The sequence below is a fragment of the Gouania willdenowi genome, chromosome 4, assembly GCF_900634775.1.
Source record: "Gouania willdenowi chromosome 4, fGouWil2.1, whole genome shotgun sequence".
NCBI lineage: Eukaryota > Metazoa > Chordata > Actinopteri > Blenniiformes > Gobiesocidae > Gouania > Gouania willdenowi.
Window position 1 is genome coordinate 41,677,172 of NC_041047.1, and position 15,953 is coordinate 41,693,124.

At 39.7% G+C, this 15,953-nt stretch overlaps 1 protein-coding gene across 5 annotated transcripts in view; it reads right to left on the reverse strand.

Moving 5' to 3' along the window:
- naaladl2 (N-acetylated alpha-linked acidic dipeptidase like 2) overlaps positions 1–15,953 on the reverse strand; it is a 703,949-nt gene that overhangs the window by 318,079 nt on the left and 369,917 nt on the right. For all 5 annotated transcript variants that reach the window (XR_003673909.1, XM_028444647.1, XM_028444645.1 and 2 more), the window contains one exon: positions 5,064–5,196. Coding sequence is in view for 4 of the 5 variants with exons in the window: in XM_028444647.1 (XP_028300448.1) it covers positions 5,064–5,196 (133 nt within the window). In the remaining variant the exon portion in view is untranslated. The remainder of the gene's footprint in view (positions 1–5,063; positions 5,197–15,953) is intronic.

Below are 15,953 nucleotides of genomic sequence, written 5' to 3' on the forward strand. Positions count from 1 at the left end.
TTGAGGACTGAGTAGACCCCAGGCTGTTGCCAGGTCTCAGAGAGGCACATAATGTCTATGTCTTTATCTAAGATGTGGTCATGCATAAGTCCAGATTTATTTGACAGAGATTGAACGTTTAGTTGTTGTAGTGTGAGATGTGTTTTTGAGTCCAGTTTTTTTTTTAGTGAGCGAGGGAGAGTGAAATCCACTCCGGGTTTTCTGTTAACTGTACCTGGGGCGGCGGCGTTCTGATGAAGTAGCTGGTGATGACGTGACTGCTGTGCGATGGGACGTGCTGGAGACCAGAGGGACGCGATGGAGCCGCAACCGCCGTGTCTGTTGACAGTGAACCGGCGGCCGGATCCCCGGTGGATGTAGCGAGGCCTATATGGCAGACCCAGTTGCACTGGAGCTTGGGTGTTGAAGAGCCCCTGGATCCGCGCTAGGCCTTCGGACCTCACAATGTGCGGAGAAACACCGGCGCTAGCGGTTAGCCATAGAGCCGGCGAGCAGAGACTGATGACGGCGGCCATGCAGGCGGCGATAATCCCCAGACTCCACAGCAATACCACTCCACGTATAAATTACAAATCACTTTACTCATTATAAAACGTATTTAAAGGTGCAATCCGCAACTCTGAGATTCTCCCTCCCTCCCCGTTGCTCTCTTGCCCTGCCTCCAAACTTTCCAAAGTCCCTCCCTCAGAGGAGCTAACAAGCTAACGTTAGTCTGACAGCAACATCACAGTAATATAACATACCCTGTTAAAAGCGTATTACTGCAGCGCGTCTCTCTCTCTATGTGCACACAGTACACCAATCTATCAGCAGCAGCAGCAACAACACAGTCACTTACAGCAGCTCAAACAGAGGCTGCTGCACACAGACAAACAACACATGCACCACATAGTTCTAGTGTAACACTTACAAATCAAACATAATGTAAATCAAGCCGCAGTAATTACCTTTCAAGCAGAAAAGTCACCAATTACATCTTCTACTCCTCCAGACCATACACTGTAAAAAAGATGGAGCTCCTGGGGCGGGGGGCTGTGAGCAACAGCTGTCAGACAGCCCATCGAACACAATCCTGGCTCTGATTGGTTCATTTTGCTCAGTCGTGGTGCATTCTGGCAATCTGCCAAAGGCTGCAGGAGCAGCAGGTGGAACTCAATGTAAAGCTGTCCTTACGTGACAGCTTTAGCAAATATGACAAAAAGTCACTTTTAAAAGAGTTGCAAACTGTACCTTTAAGTACAAGTAAAATTACTGATTTAGAAACGACTTGTAATCCATTACTGTTGCCTCTGTGGACAGATGTCCCATAGTTCTCTGTCCGAGGTCACTGTATAAGATGTGAGTACGTTTTAGGAGCTGAACTCTCTACTACAACTACAACAACTGTGTTTCTACTCATCTATTTATCTTGTTTTTTTAATAACATGATTGTATAATGACTGCAGGGCTTCAGTAAACAATTATTTTAGTAAACCATTAAACTATTCATTTTTTTTAACTATTTAATCGATCATTCATAGAGAGATTACATTTTGCAGTTTTTACTTTTATGCTTCTTGATCTTATTTCATGAACAAATTTACGTGATACAAAATCATTTTGAGCTCTTGTTATTGCTCTAAACAAATCAACCAAAAAATAATCCAACAACATGACCTTTTGCAGGCAAATACTTTTTTATTTTAATTGTGATATTGTGCAATGCTTTATGCTTAGTTCAAACATTATCATCAGTTAGGGGCATGTCCAACCATAGACTAATTCAATACCAAAGAAAACCTTAAAAAATAAAGCAAAATAATTTTTTAAGTAAGAATTGCTATTGATTTCTAAACTCTATGCAATAAGAGTGATAACAATGCAACAGCTCATTTTCTGAATCGCTTTAATCATTTTCATCAATGTTTCACATATCTCTATTTGTTCTAAGAACCCCAACACATAGTATTTGAGTTTTTTTTTTTCCCAAACTCGCCTGTTTTCTGGAGTTTTAGCCCTGCTAAAAGTGAAACTTATTGTGAGTGCTCACACTGCGCTTCAGATTATCCATATATTGAACTGAAGATATTAACTGTAATATCAAACTGCTGATGCTATGTTTGTTTACCTGTGAGGTAGTTTGAGATGGAGGAGCTCACATTCTTATGTAAGGTAGGAGGAGCAATGATTGTCAAGAGGAGGAGTTTTTCCTCACTTTTGAGCCATAAGCGGGGAAAAATCCAACTCGCCCATTTGGAGCTGACTTTTTACATAACATGGAAAAACAAAGAAAGGAGGAAACAGAACTTTTTCAACTTTGGCCCTCTGAATGAGGCTAAAGGAACGTATATCCCTGTAGCAAAACCATTATAAAGTGAATTTTTCATAATAATGCCACTTTAAGTAGTCTGTATTGATTTAACGTCATCCTTTATAAAATGTCACTCAGTGCTCTGCAAAAGATGTGAAGTCATTATTTTATGAGAAAACACCCACTAACAAATAAATAAGCACCCATGGTATCAGAAAGAACAGCAGTAATGATTTAATGTCAGAGCAGCAGGGGTTTAAGTTGAATAAAACGAGAAAACCCAATCTTTGTTTCAATCTTACAATCAGGAATTCCTCTGAGACTCACAATTTAATAATGACAACTGTTTGAGAAGAAGAAAACATCATGACTGGGCATTGAATTTTAAAAGAGTCCTTTTCCCACATGGAGACGATTGGAAAACTACAGTTTCATAGTTGGTTGATTGAAAAATGTTGTTCCTGTTTCATTCATTTTTTTAATTTTTTTTAGACCCAAGTGAAGTATGTTGCCAGTTATGAAAGTATTTCATGTTTTCCAAAAGCAACAGACTTCCAAATGAGAGTAGGTACAAACATAATGAAAATAAATGATATGTTGAATAAGGAATGTGTTCAACAGCTTTCCCTCCAGTCATTTTTTCCAACTTTCATTCAAAAATAGATATCAAATGAGTCATATAAGAGGGTCTAAAAAAGCATCCAGGGTAAAGGAAATAAACAAGTCTATTTCTCTCAGCTGTAGGGAACCAAACCAAGCCTAAAGACCCTCTCTCTAACAGGAATTAACCAAGGAGCCTGTTTCTTTATCACAAACTGTTTACAACATAACTGCAACTCCGAGGTGCATAGCTAACCCCACTATGCGGCCTTTTGAACCCAATAACGCAGCCGACAAGACTGGACCAACACTTTGAAATGTTCAGTACGAACTCTTTTTACAACTCCACACGGGGAAAGAACATCCGTTTTCTCCCTCCTTTGCAAACAGATACTTTTGGGATGCTGTAAGATCACAGAACTGTCCCAATGACCCCTGACCCCCTGTGGTGAGCTGTCACAAAATGACACTGCCCAGGCCTTCTCTGAGATGTGTCCCCAGTGAAGAAGGGAGAACAAAGAAACTATATTATGTTTGAAAAGTCACAAATGAAAACATTACTGGAATGGTTTCTACAGATATTGAAATTGCAAATATTGTCTGTCCTATTCCACTCTTTTCAGATAATTTTATACCCACAGAATGCTATTTTAAATGTTTCATCATTTAAAAAGTGCTTAAAAATATCAGAAAACATCACAAAAGTTAGTTTAAGGTATCTACTGCAACCATATAGGAAAGAAGAGGCATAACATGATTTTTGACATTTATGAGTTTATGAGTAATTACAAGTAACATTCATTAACCGGTTCCTAAAGTGATCCTAGGCTATTTTCCTGTCGTGTTTGGTATCAAACTCTTTCGTAATACATGATATTTCAAGATATGATGTTGAAAAAATTATTTGAAAATGCTGAACTCATTATTATGGTTTATGTGTGAATCTAGGAATCATCCCTCCTGTTTGTCTTTGTCTCACATAAACACACACCCCAGACACACCCAAAGGCAGCCAGCTGAGATGCTGGCAACTTTAAACCAATCAACGAAGCTTCACTCTTGGGAGGCGAGTCTCAAAGATAATCTTTTAAAAGGAAGAAAACCGCCCAAAATTTCAGTTTTTGGGACGCTGGCGTTTCATGCTCAACGCATTTCCCTTCCCCACCTTTTCATTTATTTCATTTTATTTTTAGTTGAAACAGTTAGATTTTTGGGAACAACAGCTTGCTTGGTTCGGACGAATCCAGTGTCTACTGACGTGCGTAACAACCCATTGGGGTAAGCCACGAGCCACTCTCTAACCCAGCTGCGAAGGCCACAACCGCCTGGATCGGCTGGAGGTTATACTCTGTTGAAACGCAACAGAACTCAACGGTGGCACGTCCCGCTGCATTTCTACAATACAGCACCTCCAGGTCCAACCCTGACATCATCTTTAAGGTCCTTGAATGAACTTGCATCAGCAACTTCATCCACAATAGTTCACATACATACTCCCATAACTGCACACTTACATACACTCACAACATGTTTCACACACAGTTCCTCTCATTCATGTCTGTTCATCTCCCCTGTCTGTCTTCCCTCTTTGTTTTATGAGCTCTCTTTATGATTTTAATAATCTTATTATTTGAATATGTATCTCCTAGAATAGTGATCACTTCATTATATATAATCCTCACTTTTATTAGCCTAGAAATGCATTTTATCATGATTTTATTATTGATGTTTGACTGTTAATTGTTGAATTGTGAATAAAAGGTTAAATGTAATCTTTGATTCCTCTGATTCATTAAAGCTGTGATTATGGTGTAGATTTGCTGTTAGAATTCACTTTTCCCTGGTTTCACATTGATGAGTTTAGTCTAAAAACTTAGACATATTTCTCCTGTTAAAAGGAGTGGCACCCTGCAAAATTTGAAGTAATATTAATAATCATAATTAATACTCTTAGTTATATAACCCATTAATAATAACTCATCCTCCTACACAGCTTTGTTGTCTTTGGTCTCCATGGAAACCAGGAGAATAACTCTAAATGAATATTGTGTTGACGAGTGTATCTAAAGAGTTTGTTGAATATTGTGTGATGACTTTCACAAACAATCCATTTTTGTAAATGTTTGACATGGTGATAGAAAAGTAAAGAGCTCATTTAAATATGATCACTCACCATTTGCAGGATTGCCTCCAGGGTTTAGCGTAACTCTGAAGGCCTGATTCCAGTTAGAACGGCCCAGAGGAGCATCACAAGGATCCACATAAAGAAGGACGCCTCCAAAGCCAAGACCAGCCAATAGAGACAGCTGCAAACACACAGCGAGCCAATCAAAGACAATCTCTATAATCAGTTCTCAAGTCTTTCTTTCTAAAGTTATATACTTTGCTTTAAAGGTCTTTTGAATATGTAACCCTCCTATTATCCTCAAATATCACTAACACATTTTACCCTGAGGGTCAATCTGACCACAGGGACATTTGTCTCGAGAAAATGATTTTCAATTTCAGTTTTTGTGTCAGGCACCTTGTTTATTGGTTGAATACATATGTTGGAGATTTAAGGTTCAACTGATGCCACACAGAGCACACAGGAAAAAAAGATTTGCACTCAGTTCTGGGATTTATTTTCTTTGGTATTAGTTTGGAAAGAACTGGTTGAGTGCTGATGATGAGTGCTGATGGTTCCAAAAGATATAAACAAATTTTAATCTTATTCAAATATATATATGTAAATATAAACATAAATGTGGAATTGCGATTAGAGGTGTCCCGATCCGATAATGACATTGAATATTGGTCTGATATCAACCAGAAAACGAAGATCGGATTTTATCGGACTGCGTCTAAATTCTCCAATATATATTATATTATATTTATTCAATTGTAGAATACTGTAGATATTATGTTGACAATATATGTGACCAATTGGTTTATAATAAATGGGTCAGTTTCTCTCATACCTAATTACCTACTGTTGCTGACTATTGTTCTCTGTTTGAGTAACATCACTTGATCAAGCCTTTTCTAACATTCCACACTACAAAATAAGTAATTTAAGCATGCATGATTTGTGCTGATATTGTATCGGTTCAATTGTGGTATCGGTCAATACCCAAGGCTTCAATATCGGTATCGTATCGGAAGTGAAAAAGTTGTATCGGGACATCCCTAATTGCAATCATAATTTATGTTATAAGTTAAATGTAGATAATTAATTTCATGTTTAGTATAGTCAAATTAACCAGATCAAAACTTCTTTACAAACTACTTAAATCAAGAATGAACCGTTATCTTAGCTTAATCAAAAATATAATCCTCACTAATAAATGAAACTTTACTCACAATTAAGTCATTCAAAAGACACATGGCACACACCACCAAACAATTTCAGCTGCATGTGAAAGGAAGTCCCGCCCATTCAGGGCTGTATAGTGGAAGAAGGAAAAGCACTGGATGGTCATTATAGTCGCTCCACCATGTGGAGTGGAGGAAAACTTAAGTTTTTTTGGAAGTTTTTAACATAAATAACCCCTTGATAATGAAACCTTGACCTGTTCTCTAGCACCACCATCAGGAAAAACTATTAATTAGAATGAATTTGTCTTGAATTAATCTTCCCAAATATATTGACAACATTAATGACCATAACAATATGAACCCTATTGGTTGTGGTGATGATATGACCTTTCCTGCAGCATCACCCTCAGGTCAAACTTTCCATTTTAGAGTTGGTGAATCTTAAAAATGTTTCACTAAATCTTTTCTAAATTGGGGTGCACATTCATGACTCTCACAGAATGAACCATAGTGATTGATGTTGGGAACCTTTCCTCTCATAAACATATTAATTTTCTGCTTCAGATGAGAATGCCTAAAAATCAGGGTCCTCCTCAACACAATCCTCTGTTTCAGATAAATTCTCCTCGACATTGCTTTTACTGTGAAAGAGCTGTTCTGAAACCTTACTGTCAGTAAACCTTTTTTTAGAGGACATTTTCAAGAGAGAGAGAGAGAGAGAGTGCTGATTGTAATAGACCCAGAAAACACTGAGAAATGATTTGGATAAAAGGCCATGCAAGCTTTTATATATTTGCTCCTCCCTTAATTTGCATTAACTAAAAATGTCCTTGTGGGAATTACCCGCCCTCCACAACGCGGAAAAATTTGAGTTCTACTTTGGAATGTGTGAGTAGTAGGTCACACATACACAGAGCGATAAACACACACATATCCATGCCCATGGTGTGGGAAAGTTTTCCTGAGAATATTTTCCCCCCTCCCTCTGCACACCATGTCATGTATCAACTCAAAAGTATCCACTCTGTACCTACAGGTGAGGGGATGTAAGGTCAAACATGGGTCACACACAGACAGACAAGTGTTACACAGCTAAAACAGCTTGGGGTCAAATTGACCCCAGAGAAACACCAATGCATGTAAAATGTGTTCACCACATTGAAAAAATATCATGATAATGTTATGCTTAAACAATTGTACCAATCAAATTAGGAAAAGTCATGAATTATGAAGCAAGAAAAATAGTCAACTATTTTTATTTGAACGACAAACATTGAATGGGGTCAAATAGACCCCAAGGATAATAGGAGGGTTATTTTTGTGTTTCCAATGGTCAGACAGACTGTGCTGACTGTTAGTAATAAGAAAATGTGTTAAGCTGCGCATAGGGAGAAACATAAGCATTCCATGTGTGTCAAAAATGAGTCAAGCTTTGTGCTGGTGGCGTGCCTGCAGTCAGCGTCACATTACCAGGAGTAAACGTCTCATCAATCATTCTTTCCCAGTCGCATGTAAAGGGCAATCGTTTCCCGTAGCTGCTGACACATGCAGACATTAGGAAGCACACTTGATGAAATTAGTCACAAACTGTGTGTGAAGAGTGGAAAACAGAAATGGGTCAGCAGCCTGTTGCTGAGGAGACCCGAGTGACAGCTGTTTCCCTCTGATGTAATGGCTTTTTAAAAGTCTAAGCATGCTCATGCTAATGCGCTACAGTGACCTTCCCCTCCAATTAGCCTGTCATTTATCATTACCTTCAAAGTAAAACATGACGTAAAAGAAGCAAAATAGGCTGTCAAGATATATGTGAGCGTTACATCCACCACCTGAACATGTTACAGTTTTAAATCAGACTAAACCGTTCTTTAATTGACTTTGACTGAAGCAAAAAAAAAATCAATGCCAAGTGCCACTACGTAGAGCAAAGACTGGATTCTCCCTCGTACAGGCCGCCATCTTTTCTTTATTTAAAGTTGAGGATGCAGCTAATACTGCAAAACATTCTGTGTGGATGTGTCATCAAGTCTACACACATTAGTCCAGTGAAAGCCTCTGTTGAAGGCAGATACATCCGACCATCACCCTGGTCAGATGACTGAACTGTGACTGAACAGCCAATGAACATCTCCCTGACTACTGAAATATATTATTTACGGTAACTTTTTTCTCTATACTACCAGTTCTTATCTCTGAAGAACTGTTGCATGTAAGCTTCATGTCACCTGCATGCCACCATGACTCAACACCCACATTTTGGTGATACCACTTAAAATAGGGGTGTCAAACTAATTTTAGTGTTTTTGTGTCTGGAGGTTCTGGTCCTGATGGAGAGGGGTAAGTTACACGAGATGTTCTGGGAGTCATGTGACAGTCGGTGAAAATTCAACATGGCGGGTCGCTGCCTTGACTAGACCAACTCTGTTTACTTGCACATATTAACGCTTCTTACCGTTAAATCCACGCCACAAACAAGAGCCGATCTCGCAGTATGCGAGAAAATGTGATATTCTCAGGCATTCCAGAAACCCCCAATGACGACCCAGAGGCTCTGCTGAAAAACATCACCTTTCACCGTGTCCATCGTTTCGGTCCACACAGAGGTAACAACCCACGCCCTATCATTGCCAAATTTGAACACTTTCAACATAAAATCCAGGTTAAAAATAAAGGTAGGGAACTTAAAGGTACAGAATTTGGCATGAATGACCATATACGTAAGTGGATGTGTGTGTGTGTGTGTGTGTTTATGTATATATGCTATATATTTGCACAGATGTTGGTAAATATGTATAGGCGTGTACAGTCTCACAGGACACTCTCTACCCCCATGTCAACTCTTTCTTCTCTGACCCCTAACCCTTTTTTTTTTCACATCCATTCAACACCCCCTCCCCCCCCTTCCTACACTTCATATATTTACCCCTTGCTTGTCTTATTCGTTTGGTACTGGTTGTTGTTGTTGTTGTATGTTTGTGCTTTTCACTAACCATTTCAACCCAGCCCCTTACCCCGTGGTTTTATCGCATGCTTCTCGGCCAGGGATCTCCGGGGCGTCTGGGGGGCTGCTTGGCCGGGGGGGGGGGGGGTGGCCTGGGGCTCCTTGGCCACCACACTTTCTGCTGACCTGGGGCGGCGCCGGGGTTTGCAGTAGCGATTTTTTTCACATACACTGGTCTAAGATGCACTGGCACGCCTTGGGATGTGGGATAAAACTCATACTGCGCTTAACTTTAGACACGTTGATCGCAAATACCTGCTTTTGGTATTACCACTCACTCCCTCTGTCCACAGCCACCACCATTGCAGCTAAGCTTCACACTTGTCACCAGACTGGCTTGATTACACAACACAATGAGCACAATATGTTCTACTACAACTTCACATCTCACTCTCACTTTAAAATTATAAATTCTTCCCCACCCTTTCTATTTCCTGCTTTGAGTCTCTCCTCCCTGCTCCCTTACCCCTGTAACACTGCTCTCCCTTTTTATATCCTCCCTATAATAACATGTTACTTACCCTTCCTTAGGGAGGGCTGGTGATGGTCACAATTATGCAAAAAAATAAATTAATTTATTTCATTGCGATAACAAAACATGCATTGTTGTCTCAAAATGATTGCACTTCTTGTATTGTTGACCTTTGACAGCATGTGCAGACAAGTAAAAAAAAACAAATAAAAAAAAAAAAAACACATTTTAGTTGATTTTTCCATGAATATTGTAACATTCTTGAAAAGCGGCCAATACAGCTACAGTCTACAGAAAAGTTTATATTTTGAAATATTCCCAAATTTCCCAATCACAAGTATTGCGGGAATTGATCTCCCCTTTATAACCATAGTGAGCAGTCACTCAGGGATGTACAATAGTGTTTAAAGCCTTCTTTAGAATAGCAGTATTGACAAAGACATTAAAGTCCTATTCTTGGAAAAGTCAACCTACACAGCCATCATATCGAGATAGATTTCTAATTGGAGGACAACAAGGAGTGAAAAATAACAGAAAGTAATGAGAAACTAGATCTGTTGAAGTAAGCGTCTAAATCAAATGAATAAATTTAGAACAGAACATCAAAATACATAAATTAGTTTATACATGTGGATAGTGATATCTGAGAAGAGAAATGAAGTGTCAAATGTGTGTGATAAATGAGGATGAGGATGTGTGCATGTCTCCTGTCTTTCCCAGCGAGGCTGTTGGTTAACCAGCAGCAGAGAAAAACCAGATCAATTCAGATTCATTAATAACCTGTGCTGTATTCAGTGCAGCAAATTTACTCTGAGCTTAATTAACAATCTGTTAATTAGCTTAACCAGCGTGTTGTTTATTCAGAACATGCTGGCAGATTTGAGACAAAAGTTTAGCTTTTTTATCTGTGAGACTGTTAAACAAGTGGATTAATACATAATTTTTTAACTGGTGACTGTTTCATACACTCACTTAAATGTGTTCCTCAGCACTCTGTCTGTCTGTCTGAGATGTGTCCCCAGTGAAGAGGTGAGAACAAAGGAAATGTCATATGTTTGAAAAGTTACAAACGAAAACATTACTGGAATGGTTTCTGCAGAAATTGAAATTGCAAATATTGTCTGTCCTATTCCACTCTTTTCAGATAATTTAATACCCACAGAATGCTATTTTAAATGTTTCATCATTTAAAAAGTGCTTAAAACACCAGAAAACATCACAAAAGTTAGTTTAAGGTATCTACTGCAACCATATAGTAAAGAAGAGGCATAACGTAATTACTCGTAAACATAAATGTCAGAAATCATAAGTAAAATTCATCAACCGGTTCATAAAGTAATACTAGGCTATTTTCCAGGTGTGTTTGGTATCAAACTCTTTCGTAATACATGAAATTTCAAGATATGTTGAAAAGATTATTTGAATATGCTGAACTCATTATTATGGTTTATGTGTATATCTAGGAATCATCCCTCCTATTTGTCATTGTCTCAAATAATAATAATAATACATTTTATTTGTAATGCACTTTACATTTGATTCCAAATCTCAAAGTGCTACAGGATAAAAAAAAAAAAAAATAATAATAATTAAATAGAACACAACATATATTAAAAGACAGGACTAAAAGAGGAATTAACTGTTAAAATAAGTTTCTGTAAAAAGGTGATATTTAAGTTTTTTCTTAAAAATGTCCACCGTTTGTGGGGCCCTGAGGTGGTCTGGGAGGGCGTTCCACAGGCGGGGGGCAGCGGTTTCAAAGGCCCTGTCGCCCATTGTTTTGAGCCGTGTCCTGGGCGTGACCAGACGGTGCTGTTGGCCTGACCGGGTCCTGGTTGACGTGTGTGGTGTGAGCAGTTCAGTGAGGTAAGTGGGTGCTGCACCGTGCAGACAGTGATGGGTATGCAGGAAGATCTTATATTCTATCCGGGACTGAATGGGGAGCCAGTGCAGTGTACGGAGGATGGGGGTGATGTGCTCGTGTTTCCGCACCCTCATCACATACACACACCCCAGACATACCTACAGGCATCCAGCTGAGATGCTGGCAACTTTAAACCAATCAACAAAGCTTCCTTTTTGGGAGGCGAGTCTCAAAGATAATCTTTTAAAAGGAAGAAAACCGCCCAAAATTTCAGTTTTGGGACACTGACGTTTCATGCTCAACGTGTTTCCCCTCCCCATTTTTTATTTCATTTTATTTTTAGTTGAAACAGTTAGATTTTTGGAAACAACAGCTGCTTCGGACGAATCCAGCATCTAGTGACGTGCGTAACAGCCGAAAGAAGCCCGGCCTGCGACCCATTGGGGTAAGCCACGAGCCACTCTCTAACCCAGCCCGGAAGGCCAGAATGCCTGGACCGGCTGAAGGGGTTATACTCTGTTGAAACGCAACAGAACTCAACGGTGGCACGTCCCGCTGCATTTCTTCAAACAGCACCTCCAGGTCCAACCCTGACATCATCTTCAAGGTACCAGAACAAACTTTCATCAGCAAACTTGATCCACAATAGTTCACATCCATACTTCCATAACTGCACACTTACATACACTCACAAAGTTCATCTCATTCATGTTTGTTCGTTCTCCCCTGTCTGTCTTCTCCTCTTTGTTTTATGAGCTCTCTTTATGATATTATTCTTTGATTTTATGATTTTATTATTCAAATATGTATCCTGCATTTTTATTAAATAATTAGTAGACTAGCATTCTCCTAGAATAGTGATTTCACTTCATTACATATAATCCTCACTATTATTAGCCTTGAAATTACTCTCCTGGTTGTCACTGTCATCATAAACATTGCTCAGTGTACACACAAGCACCCTCATTAAAAAGGTTTTAAACAATAAAAACCTTAATTCAGAGTGAACAATCCACTCATTTAAATCACAATTTCAACATCCTGATTAAATGGAATTAAATGGGAACACCATTAATTTACTTTCATTATAATTAAATGATCACCTCACTGATACTTGAATAAAACAAATTTAATTAAGTTTAATAAAGAGTTAAACTAAAGTTTTATCAAAGTTTTATCACTAAACAGTACAATTCTACAAGCTTTAAATTGATCTGCTAGTTTGGTTAAGTCAAGATTTTAACAAAAATCACATTAACCTGATTCAAATCCCCTGGGCTAAATAAAACCTGTTAAACAGTAATTGTTTCACTGATTCAGTTGTGTTTTCCATGCATTTACCTGACAATAAAGCATAATAAAAGCATTTTACTGCTATTTTTAAACCTGGTGATTTAATTTTGCTAAAGGTAAAGTTAAATCTTCAATTAATTTTACAAAATTTACAATATTTCACTCTTTGACACCCTTAATCCAGCTTCAAACAGCTGTAACTAAAAAGCCCATTAAAAGTAAAACCTTTTTAATCCCTGTGATCCACAATCACAGCGATTATTCTTATTGCAAAAATTTCTAAGCAAGATGAGAAAACAAATAAAAGCACAATCTCATCATGGCTCAATGGTCTGAAGAACAGTCTTTTGAGAACCTCGATTGTTGGCTCTGGAAAAACTGTTTTTGACAAAAAGGTCCAAGATATTGATCCAGATGAATTACAATCGTTAGGTCTGAACAAATTAAAAGACAAAGAACTAGTGAAGCAACTAGGTTCTATGATGACTGCTTTAGCGGCTCATTTAAAGCATGAACAACACAAAAATAAAATCCTTGAAATTGAATGTGATTCCAAAAATTCAACGATCAAAGAACTCAATGAAAGCTGCAAAAGCAAAGATGAAAAGTATGATGATTTGTGCAATGAACATGACCAACTCAAGTTGGAAAACACTAAAGTTCACATTGATAAAATAACTGCAGAAAAGGCAGAACTGAAAAACAAAAATGCACATTTAGTAAACAAAATCAGTCAATTGGAACGAAACATTGAAGCTGCCACTGTAAGAGGTGATACCAGCTTTAATGAATCACACAAGAGTGAAAGACTACTCAGAAAAGCTGGGATAGAAATCAAAAGCACAAAAGCTAAATCAAAATTAGCAACTCAAAACTTAGACGTTGAAAAAGCACATTGTTAATGACTTGCTGAAATGGACTTGGTAAATGGTAAAGTGGACTTGATTTTATATAGCGCTTTATCACCACTGAAGGAGTCTCAAAGCGCTTTACACATCAGCTCATTCACCCAATCACTCTCACATTCACACACCAGTGGGACAGGACTGCCATGCAAGGCAGTAGTCGACCACTACTTAGGGTTCAGTGTCTTGCCCAAGGACACTTCGACACATAGTCAGGTACTGGGATCGAACCCCCAACCTCTCGATCAGAAGACAACCCACTACCACCTGAGCCACGGTCGCCCACAGGTGAAACAGGTAACCACCAGCAGAGCAGCAACCACACACGTCCAAAGTGCATTGGACAGCACTGAGAGGGATCTGAGAGGAACAAAGCGCAAACTCTTTGACAAACTCTCAGACTCCTCCCCAAATAAAGGCTGGGACCAACCTGACCCTGGTGGAGGAAATGCACCTTAGCTCGAGCCGCGTGTTTCCTCCCCCATCAGCCTACCCGCATTACGGTATAGAGGAAGAAACAATTTATCCGAAATCTCCATCAGAGCACAAAAGTTCACCTAGGTGTCGCAGCAGACCCTCACAGCATGACAAGTAGGAAGCTACGCAACATCACTGTCAGAGGCTTTCTGTTACACAAACAGTCAACCAACTCTGCACCACGCAAATTGTACATGGTGAACACCCGCTCGCGCTCTCCACAGCTGGAGGATGTCCAAGATGCACAAAGATTCCTGAAACACACCTCACAGCCTTTTCAGTTTACTAGGCCATAACACCAAAACAGTAAACCTGATTAACACCACCATGCTCCGCAGAAAAATCCAAATCGAAACTTACTCTCAAACCAACGTAAGAATGATTACCGACCACCCCCTGGTGGTCAAATGATAATGACAACCGCTGGCAAAGAAACAGTGAAAGACATTTCCCCTTTAGCTACCAAAGTAAACAAAACTTTCAGGGCATGCAACGTGACAACTCGGACCAAGACTCCGAGTCGCAGAATCATAACCATTTCGAAGACGAGTTAATAAAAGAAACAAGCGTAAAGGTGATTTCTTTAATAACACAGATGTTTAAACAGGCAAATGATGACAACAATAACAGGTGTTACAAAAGGACAAAGCAGTCCAAGCGAAAGGATGACAAAGATCCTTCCCACGCAGTCTTACTGGTCCAATAACAAGCACCAGCTCACCTTAACCCCACAGGGCCCGCCTCCAGTGAAGGCGACCCACAGACCCACCAACTTTTGTCTGACCTTTATGAAAGGGGGGACGCACACAAACTCTACATGCCTGTCACAATCGAAAATGTTTTTCCTCAACTCGCATTTCTCGATACAGGCGCAGACATTTCCATCATGTCCGCCTCCATCTTTGCAGAATTTCGCAGCCGCGCTAGTAATTCTAACATAAGGCTTGCAACTCAAAAGTGCCGCCTTGACATCCAATCATTTGGTGATAACATCACCACCATCACCAAAAAGGCTTTGATTCGAATTAACATAGGCAAGCTGTCTGTAGTACATCCAATCTAGATCTCCAATCACAGGTATCCCTGCTCCTCGGGATGGACCTGCTCAATTGATTTTAAACCATTAATCGACCTGAAAAACTTGAAACTATGGGCCCAAGTTTAGCAACCGCTGCCCTTAAGAGGTGACACCCCCAAAACGGCCGCCTGCTACAGGCTAGAAAACTCACAACTGAACATACCATCTAAAATGAATGCATTTTCGCCGCTCATCGTGAATGATAACAACAGAGTTTATCAATCAAAAACACATGACACGAACATACTACGAACGACTAACAGCATGACACACCAAACGGACTTCACCAAGTCCACAGAGCCAATAGGTTACGTGCTAAAACCCCTGACTGGCGGCCCAGTCAGGACTCCATGGCTCTAAACGACACGGATCCTAACCGCTCAACCGAGCATCAAAGGTGCTGCCAGCACCACACCTGACCCAAAAATAAAGCACCTACTTTCCATCGCGTCTGACCATTTAGCTAGCACCACCCTGAGCTTTGACCCACCCAGGTATCCCAAACCCGACATGATACCCGCTATCACTCGCTCTCGTGCAGCTAATACGTCTAATGGCCCACCCACTTCGCAGCTTGCTGCATTGGCATTTTGCCCAACCCAGTTAACACCAACCTGAGCTTGCTTCGTTCCGAAGACCAAACCATCTCCTACGTGGTTCGGCATTTTAAGGATCCTAC